Raw genomic sequence first — 21,741 nt, 5'->3', positions numbered from 1 at the left:
TAAGAATATGCTGCCTGCTTGTCCTGGGATAAAGCACAGTTACTTACCGTAACAGGTGTTATCCAGGGACAGCAGGCAGATATTCTTACGTCCCACCCACCTCCCCGGGTTGGCTTCTTAGCTGGCTTATCCTAACTGGGGACCACGCACTCCTCCGTCGGGCGGGAAGGCACTCGCGCACGCGCGGTGCGGCCAACTAGAAACTTCTAGTTAAAAAGGTCCGTACCGAGGGCTCCGTCGGTGACGTCACCCATGTGTTAAGAATATCTGCCTGCTGTCCCTGGATAACACCTGTTACGGTAAGTAACTGTGCTTTTTAGCTTGTGGGTTCCACAATATTTGTGGGTTGCTCTTCATTTTGATAATAATCAATTGTTGTTTTCCTCTAGCAGATGCTTTGTGCGTTGAACGTTACGCACTGTGGTTGCAGCGCTTGCTCAGCTTTCTAATATGGCCTCTTAAGTTGTCTCAGGTGTTTATGACTCAAGCTGACATGACAAAAAAAGAACAAAACAATAAAAGGAAGTGAGGGGAAAAAAAACACTGCATACAAAAAAACTACTCCCCACACGATGTGAAGGCTTCAAATGCCTATATTGATATCCAAAATATGAAGGAAAAATCCTCAGACAAGCACTGCATCAACAGCATAAAAGACCCCCTCCATTTCTGTGAACAATGCTTACCTCAGTGCCATTAAAAAATCAAAATCTTAAATGAGTAGAAAGACCCTCCGACGTTGGCCAGGGTTTCATGGATAAGACCACTTTTTCAGGGCAATTAGATTGATCAGTTCTGTGGCTGCTACTTTTCTGTAAACTCACAGAAGCGTTCACAGAAATGGAGGTGTTTTATGCCGTTGATACGGTACTTGGTGGAACCGACACACGTTAGCTTCTCATAGTAGTTTGCAATTGTCTGAGGCCTTTTCCTTCATATTTTGGATATCAATATAGGCACCTGAGGCGTTCAAGCTAACATGATAATTACAGGAATGATACCCCCCACCCTCCTCAGTCTATAATAGGTTGCCTAACTTTAAGCACCTCTTAAAGTTATGATTCTACCAGTACCGAGATCCTACCAGTACCGAGGGCAGATGTGAAAAGGCAGGAGGAACTACAATCAATAAATACGTGGATGAGGAGATGGTGTGAGGAAGAAGGATTCCACTTCGTGAGGAACTGGACGGCGTTCTGGGGCAAGAGCAAGCTATACAGGAAAGATGGACTGCACCTGAGCGCAGCAGGAACTAGACTCCTAGCAAACAACGTCAAGAGAGGAATAGAACAGGCTTTAAACTAAGAAGAAGGGGAAAGCCGACAGTTGACAAAGGGTCGACGATTCGGAAGACGGTATCCTGTGAAGATACCGAGGAGAAAAATGGCTGGGAAGGAACAAGGGACAAACTACAGGAGTCGACTAACCCAGAAGAAGTGGTTACAATGTCTGCAGCAAAAGAGAAGAAAATATGGACCGAAGCACAGGGAAAGGAAAGGAGGACAGCAAAATACCAGGATCTAAAGTGCATATATGCTAATGCAAGGAGCCTAAGAAACAAAATGGGGGAACTAGAAGCCTTGGCCAACGCAGAAGACATCGACATCATTGGAATCTCTGAAACATGGTGGAATGAGGAAAGCAAATGGGATACAGCACTACCGGGATACAAGCTCTATCGCCAGGACAGAACAGGACAAAAAGGAGGTGGAATAGCCCTATACATAAAAGAAGGCATACAATCCACACAAATGGACACAGCAGAGACGGCCAGCAAGCCGGAATCTCTATGGGTTAAAATACCGGGAAGGAAAGGGCCTGAAATAAAGATGGGCCTGTTTTATCGCCCACCGGGGCAAACCAGAGATATCGATGAGGAAATGGAAGCCGAGATGAAGCGTGAATGCAAAAGCGGCAACACGGTTATTATGGGAGACTTCAACTACCCTGGGATAGACTGGAGGCTTGGAAGCTCGAAATGCGCTAGGGAAACAAAATTCCTGGAAGCTACACAGGATTGTTTCATGGAACAGCTTGTTAGAGAACCGACGAGAGGAAATGCCACTCTGGATCTAATCCTAAATGGGTTAAGGGGACCTGCAAAGGAAGTAGAAGTAGTGGGACCGTTGGGAAACAGCGATCATAATATGATCAAGTTCAAGGTTGAGGTAGGAGTGTCAAAAGGCAAGAGATCCATTGCGACAACTTTTAACTTCAGGAAAGGAAACTACGAAGCAATGAGGGAATTGGTAAGGAAGAAACTTAGGAACACTTCCAAAACATGGTTAACGGTAAATCATGCCTGGTCCTTCTTCAGGGACATGGTGAGCGAGGCGCAAAATCTGTATATCCCCAGATTCAGGAAGGGGTGTAAAAAGAATCGAACAAAAGACCCGGCGTGGATAACCAAAACAGTGAAGGAAGCGATAGGCAATAAGAAAAAATCATTCAAGAAATGGAAAAAGGACAAAACTGAGGGGAGCTGGAAAGAGCACAAGAAGCATCAAAAAGAATGTCACCGTGAGGTTCGGAAAGCCAAAAGAGAGTATGAAGAGAGGCTAGCCAGGGAAGCAAGAAATTTCAAACCATTCTTCAGATATGTTAAAGGGAAGCAGCCGGCTAGAGAGGAAGTGGGACCGCTGGACGACGGAGACAGGAAGGGAGTGGTGAAGGAGGAGAAGGTAGTGGCAGAAAGACTTAACATGTTCTTCTCGTCTGTATTTACAAACGAAAACACGTCCAACATACCGGAACCTGAGCAATTCTTCAACGGAAGTCAGGCAGAAAAATTAACATCCATAGAAGTGAGCCTTGAGGACGTTCGTAGGCAGATAGAAAAACTAAAAACTGACAAATCCCCGGGTCCGGATGGCATACATCCAAGGGTTCTGAAGGAATTAAAGGAGGAGATAGCGGAACTACTGCAGCAAATTTGCAACTTATCCCTGAAAACAGGCGAGATCCCGGAAGATTGGAAGATAGCCAACGTTACGCCCATCTTTAAAAAGGGATCAAGAGGTGACCCGGGAAACTACAGGCCGGTGAGCCTGACTTCGGTTCCAGGGAAAATGGCAGAAGCACTGATAAAAGAAAACATCGATCAACATTTTGAAAAAAATTAACTTCTGATAACCAGCCAGCATGGTTTCTGCAAGGGAAGATCGTGCCTAACGAATTTATTGCACTTCTTCGAAGGGATCAACAAACGGATGGACAAAGGAGACCCCATAGACATCATATATCTAGATTTCCAAAAAGCCTTTGACAAGGTGCCCCATGAACGTCTACTCCGGAAACTGAAGAACCATGGGGTGGAAGGAGACGTACATAGATGGATCAGAAACTGGTTGGAGGGTAGAAAACAAAGGGTAGGAGTGAAGGGTCACTACTCCGACTGGAGGAGGGTCACGAGTGGTGTCCCGCAGGGCTCGGTGCTCGGGCCGCTGCTATTTAATATCTTCATAAATGATCTAGAAACAGGAACGAAGTGCGAGATAATAAAATTTGCGGACGACACCAAACTATTTAATGGAGCTCGGACTACAGAGGACTGCGAAAAGTTGCAAAGGGACTTGAACAAATTAGAAGAATGGGCGGCGAAATGGCAGATGAAGTTCAACATTGAAAAATGTAAAGTATTACATGTGGGGAGCAGAAACTCGAGGTACAACTATACAATGGGAGGGATGTTATTGAATAAGAGTACCCAGGAAAGGGACTTGGGGGTAATGGTGGACATGACAATGAAGCCGTCGGTACAGTGTGCAGCGGCTGCTAAGAGAGCGAATAGAATGCTTGGTATAATCAAAAAGGGTATTACAGCCAGAACGAAAGAAGTTATCCTGCCGTTGTATCGGGCGATGGTGCGCCCGCATTTGGAGTACTGCGTCCAATATTGGTCGCCGTATCTTAAGAAGGATATGGCATTAGTCGAGAGGGTTCAAAGGAGAGCAACACGTCTGATAATAGGTATGGAAAACCTGTCATATTCTGAGAGATTGGAGAAGCTGGGTCTCTTTTCCCTGGAGAAGAGGAGACTTAGAGGGGATATGATAGAGACTTACAAGATCATGAAGGGCATAGAGAGAGTAGAGAGGGACAGATTCTTCGAACTTTCGAAAAATAAGAGAACAAGAGGGCATTCGGAAAAGTTGAAAGGGGACAGATTCAAAACAAATGCTAGGAAGTTCTTCTTTACCCAACGTGTGGTGGACACCTGGAATGCGCTTCCAGAGGATGTTATAGGGCAGAGTACGGTACTGGGGTTCAAGAAAGGATTGGACAAATTTCTACTGGAAATGGGGATAGAGGGGTATAGATAGAAGATTACTGCACAGGTCCTGGACCTGTTGGGCCGCCGCGTGAGCGGACTGCTGGGCACGATGGACCTCGGGTCTGACCCAGCAGAGGCATTTCTTATGTTCTTATGATTCCCGTGGTCAGTGGTGAGCCTGGATATTCAATACTCGGCTGTTCCTGGCTGGCTAAATGGTGCTGAATATTCAGCAGATAGAATACTGCTATCCATGTGGATAAGGGCACACTTATGCTTGTAAATGGCATTAGCACCCCTAAGCGCTATTCTATAGTTTATATTAGTGTCCCTCAAACTTTCTGAAGACACAGCACACTAAATTCAGTTGTGCGGCTGGAGGGCGTCCGGAAATGTGCGGGCGTCATTGACATGACATCATCACATCGACGTCCGCACATGCACAGAGCCTGCTATTACTACGCCGCGTGAGGCTCGTCCTGTAAGGAGTCGGCTAGCGCCGCTGCTTCTCCTCCTTGCTGGTGTCTCACGGCGCACAGTTTACAATTAAGAACATAAGAATTGCCGCTGCTGGGTCAGACCAGTGGTCCATCGTGCCCAGCAGTCCGCTCACACTGCGGCCCTCTAGTCTAAGACCAGCACCCTAACTGAGACTAGCCCTACCAGTGCACGTTCTTGTTCAGCAGAAACTTGTCTAACTTTGTCTTGAATCCCTGGAGGGTGTTTTCCCCTATAACAGACTCCAGAAGGGCGTTCCAGCTGGTTCATAGACAACAGCGCGAAAGACAAAAGCGCGCGCCGACAATTGAGTGCAGGTCGGAAGCACACGCCGCACAAAATTACAGTTTTTAGGGGCTTCGACGGGGGGTTTTGTTGGGGAACCCCCCCAGTTTACTTAATAGACATCGTGCCGGCATTATGGGGGGTTTAGGGGGTTGTAACCCTCCACATTTTACTGTAAACTTAACTTTTTCCCTAAAAACAGGGAAAAAGTTAAGTTTTCAGTAAAATGTGGGGGGTTACAACGCCCCCACAACACGGCGCGATGTCTATTAAGTAAAGTGGGGGGGGTTCCCCCCCACACACCCCCATCGGAGCCCTAAAAACAGTAATTTAGAGCTGCGCGTGCCTCTGCGCTGCACTCAATTGTCTGGGTGCGCCTTTGTCGCGGCGCGCTTTTGACCTGACACCGTTCCAGCTTTCTACCACTCTCTGGGTGAAGAAGAACTTCCTTACGTTTGTACAGAGTCTATCCCCTTTCAACTTTAGAGAGTGCCCTCTCGTTCTTCCTACCTTGGAGAGGGTGAACAACCTGTCCTTATCTACTAAGTCTGGTTTATCTTCTAGAATGGCTTAGTGTGTAATTGTAAGGTGAGCTTGGGCATGGGCAGGGCTGACATTTGTATGGATATCATAGAATACTGTAAATTACACGCTTAGATGTTGCATTTAGGTGCTAACTATAGCCGCCATAAACCCTATGGGTTAGTGTCTAAGGGCCCCTTTTACAAAGCCACAATAGTGATGCTGCCACAGCAAATGCACAAAAGACCGTTCAATTGCTTTGGGATTTGGTGCATTTACTGCAGCAGCAGCATCCAAATTTATTATTATTTGATATACCATCTATCAAGCTTTAGCTAAACAGTTTACAATAAGTTTTATAGAAAAATATAGCTTAACATTGAAATAAAAGCAATATAAGGTAAGATTAAAAAAGGGGAGTTTGAAGACAAACAGGACTTAACGTGACTAGTAGGAAAGAACATTGGGGAGTAAAAAGTACATCGAAATAAAAAATAAAATAAAAGGGAGAGGGGAAAGTGCAAAAGGGAAGGGGGTCACTTCTTAGGAAGCATTCGTAGTTCTCTGCTGAAGTGTTTGTCCATGTCAGAAGAAGGAGGGAGGGCTCAGGTATTGAAGGCATCTTTGAAGAAGAATGTTTTGACTTTATAAAGGGGCCCTAAATGTAAATACGTTGATGCTGACCAAACTACATTGCATCAAAACTTCAAAATTACATCCCCAACCGATCACTGAGATCCCAAACAGAAAAATGGCTGGTCCTGCCACCAGGCCGCTCACTCAAGTCTCAGACAGCCCGAAGATGCTCATATTCTCATTATATACCCAGAATGTGGCACATCCCCCCCATTCATTAGATCACTAGACAGTCTTTGGAACTTCAGAAAAGCTGTGAAAACCTTCCTCTTTACAAACCCAGCTCCTTGAAGACCCATGTCTATACCCCGGACGGATAGAATCTCAAAGACACCACCTAATATACCAAATGGAATCTCGCTAAAACTCGCATGCCACCGCAAATATAACCTGAATTGCTACCACTTTAATCTGACAACAAAGATGCACCCACCTGCAAAGAAAGCTATTTCTCTTCCTGGTATATCTACACTGGAAATGCTGCAATTTAAACCACCCTATGTCCACTAAGTCTGAATTTGTAAGTCTGCATGTTATATCTATACTGTAATTGCCATAATCTAAACCCCTTGTCCATGCTGTAAATGCTGAAGAGTCTATGTCTCACTAAAGTTTGTCCTACCCATACTATGAATTTACTCCTGTAATCCGTTCTGGGCTCCTTTGGGAGGACGGGCTAAATAAATGACAAAAATAAATAATAAATAAATAAAATGCTAGTATTCTGTAACATAAAGTCCATGTATACTTGCTGTTATAGGTTAAGCATGCTACCCATTTATATTTGGTGCCTAATTTTGGTGCTCAGCTATAGAATTGCCTCCATAGTGGGTTGAGAGAGATGAAAATAGTGATTGAATTGACTGGGCAAGAGGGCGTGTACAGATGGCCATATGTACAAAAGTCTATCCTTTTTGTTTTTCTAGGGCTGTGACAAAAAGGCAGTGGTATGGGATATGCGGTCTGGCCAGTGCATCCAGTCCTTTGAAACCCATGAGTCGGATATCAACAGTGTCAGGTCTGCACGCAATTGCATGGTGGAGATAGCCTCTCTCAAATCTATTATGCCACTGTAATAGATTATTTTATTTTTTAGCAGTTGCATGACAGTCATTAAAAGTCTGATTACAGGATCGGCATACTGTAGTGCATGTTGTGTATGTGCTGATGTATACAAATGTATTGGGATCATTACGAGCATATAATCCACACTGGCTTGTAACTATCAACTGAGACATTCTAGTATATCTGTATTACAAAAGATATGAAGTGGATGCTCCACAATTTTGTGGGGTCTTTTCGTCTTTTTTTGGTTTTGTTTGTGTTTGCTTAAATAAAGTCCAAACTATTTGGCTGAAGTGTGGCAGAGAGGGTCAAGAAAGCCAAGGAGTTCCACTGGATGGGAGGTGGAGGGTAAGCAAACAAGAAAGTTGGACAATAAGTAAGCTTCACCAAAACAGTATGGTAAAAAGACAACTTTATTGATTAAATACTCAATGCGGCTGTATTTCGACAAGTGGTTGCATCAGATCACCCTTATTGCAGACACTTGTTGAAATGCGACTGTGTCAGGTATCTAATTGATAAAGTTGCCTTTGTACTATATTGCTCGAGGTCCTGCTTACTCATTGTCCAACTCTTCTGTCTGTTGTCTATTAGTGTACCTTTTCTTGGAAGGTGGAGGGTTCCTGAGTATTATGTGGATTGCAAACAAGTTCCTGAGTACTATGGGAAGAGATACAGAAGGAGCTGAAATCCTTTGAGTGCAGGAAAGATGGGGATGTGAAGAGGATGGGGAAAGCCCAAGAGGGCAGGAATTGTGAGAATGGAACAGAGAACAGAATGTTACTGAATGAGGCCAGGATGAAGGAATATGCTGACCAGGCCTCATATGCAATTTTAACTAGACAATCAATACTTCATGAAAGCTGTAATTAAGATATCAACCCACCAGCACCTAAAATGATGCATTATTCAGTATTTAATCCCTTCTATGCTGTTGTTAAATTCTCAGAGATGATTGGAGCTTTATGTTATCTTGGCAATCATTATTTACCATACATACTCGACTATAAACCTACCCAAAAATAAACTGAAATAATCTTTTTTCTCCCCAAAAAGGGGGAAAAAGGTTGCTTCAAATATAAATGGGGGTAGGGATATATTCAAGTGCCCTGCCTTGCACCCAGCCCTCCTTTCCTAGTGGTCCAGCTGTGAGCAGAGACAGGACCAATCCTTTCCGACTCCCTCTCGCATCCCTCCCTCTAGACCTTAGTTTTAAAGCCCTGGTGGTCTAGCAGTAAAGTGGGGCAGGAGCAATCTTCCTATGTTCCTGCCCTGTGAAGAGCCGCGACCAAAAATGGCTGTCATGAGTTCCTGTGGCAGTCTCGTGAGACAGTGGGAACTCATGAGACTGCTTTGGAAATTCTCGGCAGCCATTTTTGATTGTGGCTATTTATAGTGCAGGAGCATAGAAAGATTGCTCCTACCTGCTTCATGCTTTAAAGATAAAGTCTATAGGGGTCAGGGAGGAGGGGTAGTTTTGAGTCGGCTGGGAGAGGACACAGGAAAAATCGCTCCTGACCTGGCTCACTGTTGGACCACCAGGACTTAAGGCATGCCCGCAGGAGGCCTGGAATGGATCTGGGGGTGGGGGAGAGGGGGTTTACACTAAAAGTGTATTGGGAAAGATAAGAAGAAAACCATGAAAACAGAGCCCTGAAACCCAAGTGAGGACAGCATATTGATGAGTAGGCGGCGATCTACAGTGTCAAAAGCCACAGACAGATCAAGGAGGATGAGGATGGAGTAGAGTCTTTGGATTTGGCCAGGAACAGGTAATTGAAGATAGCAAGGGCAGTTTCCATAAAACAAAGAGGGCGAAAGCCCGAATGAAGCGGATTGAGGATAGCTCAAGACAAAAGAAGGTCTAAACAATGGCGGTGAACAGCACATTCAAGTAGCTTGGATAAGAAGGGAAGGGGGGAGAAAGGGTGATAGTTGAAGAGGTAGGTAGGATCCTGTGAGGGTTTTTTGAGGAGTGGCATAACTACAGCATGTTTGAAGGCATTGGGCACAATTGCAGTGGAGAGCGGTAAGTTGAGGGTATGTAAGATAGAGAGGATGACAGAAGGAGAGATGGTGATCAGTAGACGGTGGGGATGGGATCAGAGGAACAGGTAGTGAGTTTGGAGGAGGAAAGAAAATGTGCAGTTTCCTCTTCAGTTATTTCAGAGAAGGAAGAAAAGGCAGCAGGAGTTGTGGAAGTACTCAACTATACTCTGGGTCGGAGGTGAGGGCACTTTGAGTAGAGAGTTGAGTATGACAATGAGACAGCAAGGGTTGGATCCAAGAGGATTAGTCAAGTGAGTGTAGTAGTCTCTTTTCATAAGTGAAAGAGGACTGAAAAGAGATCAGCACAAAGTCAGCATGAGTGTGAGATTTCAGCCAGTGACATTCCACAGAGCGGGCACAGGAACATAAATAGAAGGTCTTAGAGGTCAGCAAGGGCTGGAGCTTGGCACAGTTTACAGAACATGAACTAGGAGGAGCAAGGGTATCAAGAGCAGAGGAGAGAATAGTATTATAGGAAGAGACTGTCTCATTGACAGACCTACATAGTGTTTGAGAGGAAGGGGGGAGACAGTGGTGGAGAGAGTGCATGAGTCAATAACCTGAAAGTATTGTTGAGGATTAGTCATATCTTGGGGGGAGGGTGATGAGTTGTGAAGCTTATGAGATGATGGTCAGAGAGGAGAAGAATTGAGGTAGAAAAGTTGGTAACTGAGCAGTTGGAGGAGAGGACAAGATCAAGGCAGAGGCCATTCTGGTGCGGAGTAGGGGGATACTGGAACACAGCTGAAGCTTGAATGAGGATATTAGAGCAAGAAACTTTGAGGTATAGTAGTCAGAGGTGTCATTATAATGAATGTTAAAATAATCAAGGATTTAACTGCTGTGGCTTTTTTGGTTTTTTATTTTTTCACATAAAAGGATGGGGTTTGGACCCTTGTATTATCGTTAGTTTGCTGTAACAGAATTCATTAAAATCTCATTTTTTGTTTCTTTAGTCACCTTTTCTCAGAGATAGTCGCATATAAGTTATGCACAAATCTCTAGAACACAAAATTTATATTGGACAACATAATAAATTAAACCAAGGTTGGTCTCCTGAATTGGTTGTCACCACTGGTTTTCTTTATTTGTCTTTCGGCGGAAACTACCTTCTTTCCCTGTACGCCTTCTTGAGCTGGGTTAAGCATGGGTAGTTTTTGCGCAGCCCTTTCTGTCAGGTAAAGAGCTCTGTAAAATTATCCAGCCCAGGTTCAAGAAATTATTAATGCTAGCACTTCAGAGAAGAATCCATGTTACACTCTGTGACTGATTCCTAGGTAAAGTAAAATATAATTATGAACATCGGAAAATGCATTGATGGGTAGAATATTGTAGCCATAGCATAGCATGTGGAAATGCACCTTCACTGTTTCTTTTTCCAAGGTTTTATTCTTTATCATTTCTGCTGCAAAATTGGAAATTGTTATTCCTATTCTTTCAGGTACTACCCCAGTGGGGATGCATTTGCCTCTGGTTCAGATGATGCCACTGTAAGTTTTCCAGTAAATTTGTGCACTTATCAGTTGTGGAAAGTTTAGAATAATTTACCAGTGAAGGAGTTTCTGTAACTTACCAGCCTGAGAGAATTTTTAGGTACTTTCCTCTTCAACCTCTTTGAAACTAACCTTTTACCACAGCCTTCTTTATTTGAGAACAGTTGTGATTTCCTGTGTGCCTTTGGCAAGTTTGCTCCCCTACTCCTCATCGTGGCCAACTGTAACTGGCTAAAATTAATAAAGCTGATATCAATAACATAGTCTGCTCCCCAGTGGCATAACTGGTGGGGTGGGAACCCGGAGCGGAGCAGCTTCTCGTCTGGCCGGAGCACCTCATGTCAACACTGCTGGTCCCCTGCCCTAGAATAGGAATTTGATGTCAGAGGGAGGGGGGACCGGCAGAGTTGATGGCTGTGCGCAGGAGGACCCTTAGATTCACAACTGCTCCGGCATCCCCCCCTCCTTGGTACGCCATAGCTACTCTGCCTTCAGTTTGAAGGCTTTTGTGTATGGCAGCAATTGCAATTGAGGTAATTTCATGCCAATTTCTGAACCTGATTTGACAAAAGACTCAACATTGAAGCTGTTCTAAGCCCTTGAATTACCAGAGAGAAGCCAGATGTAATTTATAACACATTTGCAAAGAAATTTTTGAGCATCTTATAAGCAACCTATTCTGGGAAAATATAAGAAAATATGGTAGTGTTTTAACCTTTGTTTTTTGTTATCAAAACAGTGAAAAAAGCAAATATCAACAAAGACAATTGCTTAACAAACTCCATATGAACATGAACATTGAAACTTTAACCCTACCAACATAAAAAAAAATATATCAATATAAATAACATAGAAATAATGGATTTTTATCTGCATAACAGTCCCTAATATTTTACCTCAATATTTTACCTCAATGGATCTGGAATGGCTGAGTTGTCGCCTCCATACACCCTGCCTCCCCTTTTTTTTCATTATCCCTTCAATCACCAGTCCCTTACTTTACTTGCTTCCAAGCTCTTATGACCTCATCATTAATGTAAACAATAAATAGACCACAAACATTTTATTGATGGTAATAACCAGGCCGCAGCTTTGTTTATTAGGTCAACAATACTTAAGCAATCAACAATTGCTTCACATCCCGAGCTACAAAAAGCATTGCAATTTGACAAGACTCAAAATTGTATTCCCCTGACCCCGCCATGTCAGCAAGAGCCTAGGGTCTGGCATGGACCTCCATGCCCCATTCCAAGTCACCGGCCTCACGGCATATTCACTCACCTGAGCTCAGTTCCCCCTAACTGCTCATCCCCAGATGAGCCTGGGGGGGGGGGGGTTGGCATGGACTTCCATGCTCCCCCCTCTCCGGGTCACCTGACCTGTGGCCCTACCACTCAACTGAGCTCACTACCAAATAATCACGCATCATCTGATGAACTAGAACTTTGTAGCTCAGGATTACCGCCGCTGCGACAACCCCAATCCCCCTCTATCCCACATAAACCTCATATAGAAAAGGGAAGGTGGAAGGGAAAAACTGCTTCCGAGGAACAGGGAAAGCCCTGTACCTTGGAGGCACATGTCCCTTATATCCCCACCCATCATGCTCTGCTTCTCCCTACAGGCAATCACTTCCCGCTACCCAACAGGTAGCCTACCTCCTAGCATCTAACACCACCCCTCCATACTCTTACTACCTTCCCCACCTCCCTACAAGCTGTCTTCGCATGGGCGATCAACTGGGGCCATCCAGCCCATTGTTATAGTAGCCCATCGAGACCAGCTCTCAGGCTGTTTTTAGAGGCTTCCATCATTGATATTTTCTTGCAATGAACTTGTTCTTTTATGCAATAAGCTTCAATAATGCCATCTTAGGCTGTCTTCCCAGAGAATCTTTGTAATTTCAACTAGAAAGTATAGTCTTCACATGGGAGGATTGCCTTCACAAGTCTAAATTAGATGCCTTAGAATTTAAAGCGAAACCCTTCTATCCCTGCTACTTTCTCACCAAAGTTTACTGCTTGTAATTGCTTCAATTCCTTCCCTGAGTCAGCAATACTGCCTCTGACAAGTGTGATTTTCCTCTCTTTCTCCTCATTTTAAAGAAATTAACATCCAAGTTTCTACTGCATCGGTCCCCCTGTGTTTTTCATCATCTGATTTTCCCCTACTATCTCTACCCTATCTGGAGATGAGGAAGTCTAGACCAGTATGCTACATATTATTGAAGGGAGTGGGGGTTAGGAAGTATCCAGTTCAGGGGCTGGTGAAAACTGTCTTGCATTCCTCATGATAACAAACTAATCTATGGGCCCTGCACTGGTTGTCTGTTCACCCTCAGAAGTGTGTGGTGCAGTGGTTGGAGCTATAGCCTCAGCACCCTGGGGTTGTGGGTTCAAACCCTGCACTGCTCCTTGTGACCCTGGACAAGTCACTCAGTCCTCCATAGCCCCAGGTACATTAGATAGATTATGAGCCCACTGGGACAGATATGGAAAATGCTTGAGTACCTGATTGTAAAACCGCTTACATAACCTTGATAGGCAGTATATAAACACCTAATAAACTTGAATGACATGTGGACAGATTTGTCCCCGTCCCCACAGGAACTCAGTTTCCACATCCTGTCCCTGTGAGTTTTGTCACTGTCCCATTCCTGTAAGCTCTGCCTTAACCACACATGCCTCGAACACTTATGATGTTAAAGTGTTTGAGGCATATGCAGATGAGGATGGAGCTTACAGGAATGGAGCAGGGACAGGAAAAGAACTTACTGGGACGGGAAAATGAGTTCCTGTGGGGACAGGGAAAAATTTGTCCACGTGTCATTCTCTAAAGCACGCTTATTTTCCTTTTGTGTTTGACCATTTTGTTAATAACAATGCAAAAAAACTCACTCAAGTTAGTCCCAACTGACCAAAAATGATGTGCCTCCCACAGGGTTCCTGGAAGGGGTCACGAAAGGTGATCACCCCTTCAGTTGCATGTCATCAGTGCCTCGCTCTTAATGGGCACCAGCAGGCACCTAACAATGACATCACTAGAAAATGAATTCAGCCCAACTCTTCCCTATGCAGTTGGCAGGTAATGGAGTATCCTCAGGCAGATAGGGGTGTGGTAGACTTTTCTTTACCGACCAGCATGTGCTCTTTTGCATAAGAACATAAGAACAGCCTTACTGGGTCAGACCAAAGGTCCATCTAGCCCAGTATCCCGTCTTCAGAGACCAATCCAGGTCACAAGTAGCTAGCAAAAACCCAAATAGTAGCAACATTCCATGTTACCGATCCAGGGCAAGCAGTGACTTCCCCCGTGTCTGTCTGGCTTTGCCTGAATCTGACTGAGGCCTGAAGAACTCTTGTCTTTCCATCTTATTTGCAACATATGACCCCATCAAAGGCATAAGTTGGCTACTGCCAACACATTTTTTTTCTTGCTGTTGATATTCTATTTACAATGCAGGACTGGTACATATCCCCCATTTAGATGTTTTATATATGGGAGATCTACATCGGTAGAGACAAGTATGGATTAGCTCCTAGGTGAATGGAGCTAATCCATTCACCTAGATCTAAGGAGATCTGAGATTCAATTGTGATTGCTGATCTGCTGTTAGTGATCTGTAACTTGTCACTAAAATCCACAAACATGTTTTAATGGGAAAGAGTCAGTATGGTTCAGCTGTGGTAGGTCTTGCCCCACCAGTTTGCTCGACTTCTTTGAAGGTGAGTGGGTTGATTTAATATATCTAGATTTTCAGAAAGCTTTTGACAGAAGTTCCTCATGAGAGGCTCCTGAGAAAATTAAAGACTTATGGGATGGGATTGTGTATTAAGAATTGGTTATCAGACAGAAAACAGAGAGTAGGTTTAAATGGCCATTTTTCTCAATGGAGGAGAGTACCACAGTGATCTATTCTGGAACCGGTGCTATTTAACTTATTTATAAATGATCTGGAAATTGGAATGACAAGTGAGGTGATTACGTTTGCAGATGACACTAAACAAAGCAATCACCGACAAACTGAACACATTTTTGTGTCTGTATTTACCGAAGAAGCATACCGGAACCCATAAGGCTATATTCTATATGCTGGAAACGAAGATGAAAAGCTGACAGGATTGACGGTCAGTCTAGAGGAAGTGTGTAGGCAGATTGATAGGCTTAAGAGCGATAAATCCCCGGGACCGGATGGCATCCATCCGAGGGTCATCAAGGAACTGAAAGGGACCATAGCTGAACTGCTCCAACTAATAGCCAATCTGTCGATCAAATTGGAAAAGATTCCGGAAGACTGGAAGGTGGCAAATGTTGCGCCGATCTTCAAGAAAGGTTCAAGGGGAGATCCAGGAAACTACAGACCAGTGAGTCTGACCTCGGTACTGGGAAAGATGGTAGAGTCGCTGATAAAGGACCGCATCATTGATCACCTTGATGAGGACCAGTCAGCATGGTTTTAGCAAAGGCAGATCATGTTTGACGAACTTGCTGCACTTCTTTGAGGGAGTAAACAGACAGATAGACAAGGGTGACCCGGTCGACATTGTATATCTGGATTTTCAGAAAGCGTTTGACAAGGTTCCGCATAAATGACTACTTCAGAAAATTGCGAGCCATGGAATCAAGGGTGAAATACTCATGTGGATTAAAAACTGGCTGGAGGATAGGAAACAGAGAGTGGGGGTAAATGGACAATACTCAGACTTGAAGAGCATCACCAGTGGAGTGCCGCAAGGCTCGGTGCTTGGACCGTGTGCCCTCACCTGGAGTACTGCGTCCAGCACTGGTCACCATACATGAAGAAGGACACAGTACTATTCGAAAGAGTCCAGAGAAGAGTGACTAAGATGGTTACAGGGCTGGAGGAGTTGACGTACAGTGAAAGTTTAGAGAAACTTGGCCTTTTCTCCCTCAAACAGAGGAGATTGAGAGGGGACATGATCGAAACATTCAAGGACTGAAGGGATAAGGAAACTTAGTAGATAAGGAAAGGTTGTTCACCCTCTCCAAGGTATGGAGAATGAGAGGACACTCTCTAAAATTGAAAGGGGATAAATTCTGTATGAACGTAAGGAAGTTCTTCTTCACTCAGAGAGTGGTAGAAAACTGGAACGTTCTTCCGGAGTCTGTCGAAGGGGAAAACACCCTCCAGGGATTCAAGACAAAGTTAGACAAGTTCCTGTTGAACCAGAATGTACGCAGGTAGGGCTAGTTTCAGTTAGGGCGCTGGTCTTTGACCAAAGGGCCACCGTGTGAGCTGCTGGGCACGATGGACCACTGGTCTGACCCAACAGCGGCAATTCTTATGTTCTTATGTTAACTGTTCAATGTTGTTAAATTGCATGCAGACTGTGAAAAATTTCAGTCAGACCTTAAAAAATTGGAAAACTGGGTGTCGAAATGGCGGATGAAATTTTAATGTGGACAAATGCAAAGTGATGCACTTTGGGAAGAATAACCCAAATCATAGTTACCAGATGCTAAGGTCCACCTTGGGGGTCAGTGCCTAAAAAAAAGATCTGGGTGTCAGCGTAAACAATATGATGAAACCCTCTGTCCAATATGCGGTGGCAGCCAAAAAGCAAACAAAATGATAGGAATTATTAAAAAAGGGATTAGAGTGGTACCTTGGATTACGAGCATAATCCGTTCCAGGAGCATGCTCGTAATCCAAAATCTTGTTTATCAAAACAAAGTTCCCCATAGACAATAGTGGCAATACTGACGATTCGTTACAGAACCTGTACCTGTCGGGGCCGGGTGCTGCAGCGCCAACTCCTCCATCTGCCTCCTCTGTCTTCCTCCTCCGTCCGTCATTAGAAGAAGAACCACGCAGTGCCGCCTCGGGGGGGGGATGCCAGCTGCCGGAGAACCCCACAGTGCCGCTTCAGGGGAGGGGGGGGTGGATGCCAGCCGCCGGAGAACCTCGCAGTGCCTTCAGAGGGATGCCTCCTCCATCCGCCGGCCAGCCCTCCACGTCGGATACCCCTCGCATGCTGGAGAGCCTCCACCCGAGCCCAAGCAGCCGAGCGCCACTCCATCCGCACGCCGCACACGACATGCACAACGCCGATGATTGACGCTGTGCGTGTCACACGCAATGCACAGGAGGGACAGCACCCGGCCGCGCAGGCCCAGACAGAGGTCCTCCAACCTGCGGAAGGCACCCGATGTAGAAGGCTGGCCAGAAGACGGAAGAAGAATCCCCTGTAAGTGCTTGTTGATCGGGGCAGTGCTCGGTTTGCGAGTCAAAAATTTGCTGAGTGTTTTGCTCGTCTTGCAAAACACTCACAAACCGAGGTACCACTGTATTAACAAGTCTTAAGAATGTTATAATGCCTCTATATCACTCCATGATGCGACCTCACCTTGAGTACTGTGTTCAGTTCTGGTTGCCTTATCTGAAGAAAAATATAGTGGCACTTCAAAAGGTTGAAAGAAGAGTGACCAAGATGATAAAGGGGATGGAACTCCTCATTTGAGGAAAGACTAAAAAGGTTAGGGCTTGGAAAAAAAATGGCTGAGTGGAGATATGATTGAAGTCTACAAAATCCTGAATGGATACTGATTAGAAATTAGTCAGATCATCTTAGAATTACGCAGAGGACAGTTATGGCATGGGAACAAGGGGACTACATACAGACATGTGCAAAAATGGTGCCTTAATTGCCACTTACTTGTACACTCCTCGTAAGCGCCAATCTATAAGGACACTCTTAAGTGGAGTCAAGTGCATCTGCAAGAGGATGTGCACATGGGTGGAACACGGTCACATCTCACTGCTTCGGGTTCTGTTACATGATGGCAAGAGGGCCTTCAACAGCCATTTGAATCAGACTAACTCTAGCCCCAAATGAGAGCTCCTATATGAACCCTTGAAAAAGCCCTTTTGAGCAATACGGGTCCCGTTGGGGCATGCTAGAAGAGACGCTGCATTAAAAGGATAAGTAAAAATTAAACTTGTGCTGTTGTTTAGTCTTTATTCTTGAATAATAATAGAAAGTAAAGCGGCAGTAAGCAAATAAGCTACATTTAAAAAGGAGGCAATTGGAAGAGCCAAAGTTGGACATATAATTACATATAATTTTTGCATTGATTCAAATGGCTATTGAAGGCCCTCTTGCCATCCTGTAACAGAACCCAAAGACGAGCAAAACATTCGCAAAATCGGCACCTTGGAAACTGAGCGTGCCTCGATTTATGAGTCCCCCCCCCACGATCCGGCACCCCCTGCTCGCGTCACCCCCCCCCCCACCCCACCGCGATCTCGGAGAGAATGGGAACCCGTAGGCCTTGAGCATGCGCAGATGCTCAAGGCCCATCACAAAGAAGAAGGCAGATCTTCCGACACCGGCACCGGCATGTCCTGTGCGTTGGTGCCGGTGCCAAATGGGGGTAAGGAATGTGATCGGGTGGGTGGGTGGGTGCCTGGGGGATGCTGGACCGCGGCGGGGGGATGCGATGCGAGTGGAGGGGTGCCGGATCGCGGGGGGGGGCGCCACGAGCGGGGGGATGGTGGATCACACGGGGGGGGGGGGGGCGACACGAGCAGGGGGGATGGCGGATCATGCAGGGGGGGCATTCATGAGCGGGGGGAGCAATGCCGGTTCTTGGGGAGGTAGAGCAGCGCCGCTGGCCTCGGGGGGGTGGGGGTGGGTGGGAACGAATCAAGCAAGTTTCTCTTAGTTCCTATGGGGAAACTCGCTTTGATATACGAGTATTTTGGTTTACGAGCATGCTTCTGGAACAAATTATGCTCGTAAACCAAGGTTCCACTGTACTACCAAATGCCTACGTTTATGCCTGTTGAAAGTGGGTGTGCATACATTTTGGTGTGTCAGTGCAAGTATGTCCAGAATCTGGGTGCCTAGATACCAGTGGCGTAGTAAGAGGGGGTGGGTGGGGCAGTCCACCCCGGGCGCCATCTTGCCAGGGGCACAAGCAACTCCTACTCTCTGCCTCCCAACTCCTCCTCCTGCACGTGCACCCCTTGCCTTCCTCTGTACCTTTTTTACTTCAACGGCGCAAACAACATTGCTGCCTGCGTTGGTATTGGCACTCTCTCTGATGTCACTTCCAGGTCCCGAACCTAGGAAGTGACATTAAAGGGCGAACTGAAACCGACGCAGGCATGCTGCTCGCGTCGAAGTTAAAAAGGTATGGGGAATGAGAAGGGGCATGCGCAGGGAAGAAGTCGGGAGGGGCGCCTCTCACCCTCACTACGCCACTGCTAGATACCATTGTAGAATTGAAGCAAACCACAGTTCATTTTAGTGCTCAGATTTTGGCAACATAGTGGATGGTGCCATTTGTAAATTGCCCAGCAGCACATAGGTTCGAATGATGGTGTCCCAAATGCCTGTAAATAAATAAATAAATTTAAAGGGATGCAAATCTAAAACAATATCCCAGTAACCTAACCTTGATCAGCCAATTACTTATGCTGCATTTTTCTCATTTCTATATATTATGTCCTGGTTCCCACGCTTTCCTCAAATAATGAGAAATCTAGTGCCAGTATTTACGATGCTCTTATCTTGAAATAACCCCTCCCTTGGTCTCTGTGTCTAACCTTCAAGGTTAAAACACTGGTATTTCCCTCTGACTAGCCGATCCTTATAACTTTCCAGAAAGAGACAGACTTGATTTGAAAATACACAAATCCCAGCAATTGCACCAGTAGGACAGACTTCAGAACTGCTCACATATATCCCAGGTTGCATTTTGTTTTACACTTGTCTGCAACTAAATAGCTCACTAGAAGATTCTTGGATGAAGAGGACATAACATAAGAATTGCTATACTGGTAGAACCAAAGGTCTGTCTAGCTCAAATTCCTGTTTCTAATAGTGACCAATCCAGGTCATATGCACATGGCAGAATCTCAAAAAAGTAGCATGATTCCATGCTACTTAACCCCAGTTAAGTCTAGGGACCCAAAGTAGTGTCATAGAAACATAGAACATAGAAACATGATGACAGATAAAGGCCAAATGGCCCATCTAGTCTGCCCATCCGCAGTAATAATAATAATAACTTTATTTTTATATACCGCAATTTTTATATACCACAATATTTTTATAAACCGCAAGTAGTTCAGAGCGGTTTACAGATGAAGAAACAGTAATATTACAAACAAGACTTTCAAATTACCGTATTTTCACCCATATACCGCGCACCCGTGTAAAACACGCACATGGGTATAGCGCGCGGGGAACACAAATTTATGTAAAAAAAAAATTTAATATAGCGCGCACACGCGTATACCGCGCATGCTAAAACCTACTCCTGCCTACTCCGAACCAGCATCCTCCCCCCCCCCCGCTCGCTTACCCGAGAGAGCATTTTTTTTTTCATTCGAATCCGGCATTCCCCCTGCGAACCGGCATCCTCCCCCCCGCTCGCGTCACCCCCCCTCCCCCGCGATCCTACATCCCTCCCAGCACCGCAAAGACAACTCTTACCCGATTGGGCACTGGCACCGGCACCAGCACCAATGCACAGGATGTGCCAGTGCCCGAAGATCCTCCCTCGTTGGGTTGGGCTGGGCTGGGCGGTGCGGTGCGAGAGAGATCTTCCTTCTTCCTGAGCCGGGCTGGACTAGGCTTTGAGCATTTGCGCATGCTCAAAGCCTAGTCCAGCCCGGCGCAGGAAGAAGGAGGATCTCTCTCGCACCGCACTGCCCTGCCCAGCCCAGCCCAACCCAACGAGGGAGGATCTTCGGGCACTGGCACTGGCACATCCTGTGCATTGGTGCTGGTTCCGGTGCCGGTGCCCAATCGGGTAAGAGTTGTCTTTGAGGTGCTGGGGGGGATGTAGGATCGCGGGAGAGGGGCGGGTGACGCGAGCAGGGGGGAGGATGCCGGTTCGCAGGGGGAATGCCGGATTCGAATGAAAAAAAAACATGTGTACAACGCGCTCACACGTATAATGTGCATGGTTATGCACGGTTTGTAAAAATCGTGTATAACGCGCGCGTTATATGCGTGAAAATACGGTACATTAGCATGTCAAGATTAGTCAAAATTTATCTGGAAGCATTTTAAAGATACATCAAGGCAGGAATGGAGTCAGAGAAATTTATCAAAGAGATAGGTTTCAATTGACTTCCTGAAAGTTTAATAGGAAGGTGCATTTGAAATAAAGTTGGTTAAACATCTATTCCATTTGCCTACTTGGAATGATAATGATCTATAAAGGAATCTCTTGTAGATACAGCCCTTCAAGGGTGTAGAAAAGCTGAGTTCACAGTAGTTCTGGAACTACAATGAAACCTTTAAACTTGGCATATTCTTAGCAAGAATAGGGTGTATGAAACTAAAGAATCAATGATAGCTGAGATCAGAACAGACTCCAGTCCCTACCTTTTTTCCCCAGAGTCCCCACCCTTGTGGATTTAACAATATTGAGGGTTTTCTGCCACCAACGCTTTTTATAAATTGCTGCACTTTTCTTTGGGATTGTTTCTATCCTGTTTCCACCACAGACACAGCTGTCTAACACCGATAAGTTAACATATCAGTAAAAAGAAAACACCAGAGCAGAGCCAACAGGGTGTATTGTTCATAGACAGGGGTTAGATTGTAACTACAGCAGGGTTTCTCAAGCCAGACCTGCAGTAGCCCTTAGCATTCTGGTTTCCACGATACCCTCAATAAATATGCAGTAATAATAATAATAATAACTTTATTAGATATGCATATTAGATAAAATAGATACGCATGAGCTTCCAGAATGTTGGTGAGCCCATCTGGATGTGGAACACCAAATGGCCTTGTAATAGTTATAGTTTATTTTGGTTATTTGATATACAACATCCTATTCCAATTAGATTTAAAAGTTTTTAAAACAAACTATACTTACAGGTTTGAAGATTATCCTTTCACTTTAGATGAAATCAATCTGTCCAACTTATAGTCA

At 45.2% G+C, this 21,741-nt stretch overlaps 1 protein-coding gene across 1 annotated transcript in view; it reads left to right on the top strand.

The window, feature by feature from the left end:
* GNB5 (G protein subunit beta 5) overlaps positions 1-21,741 on the top strand; it is an 89,228-nt gene that overhangs the window by 46,735 nt on the left and 20,752 nt on the right. The window contains exons 8-9 of the mRNA XM_033920464.1: positions 7,141-7,232; positions 10,770-10,818. Of these exons, the coding sequence (XP_033776355.1) occupies positions 7,141-7,232; positions 10,770-10,818 (141 nt within the window). The remainder of the gene's footprint in view (positions 1-7,140; positions 7,233-10,769; positions 10,819-21,741) is intronic.

This window comes from Geotrypetes seraphini, chromosome 14, assembly GCF_902459505.1.
Source record: "Geotrypetes seraphini chromosome 14, aGeoSer1.1, whole genome shotgun sequence".
Taxonomy (NCBI): domain Eukaryota; kingdom Metazoa; phylum Chordata; class Amphibia; order Gymnophiona; family Dermophiidae; genus Geotrypetes; species Geotrypetes seraphini.
This window is presented reverse-complemented; position numbering and strand designations above follow the sequence as displayed.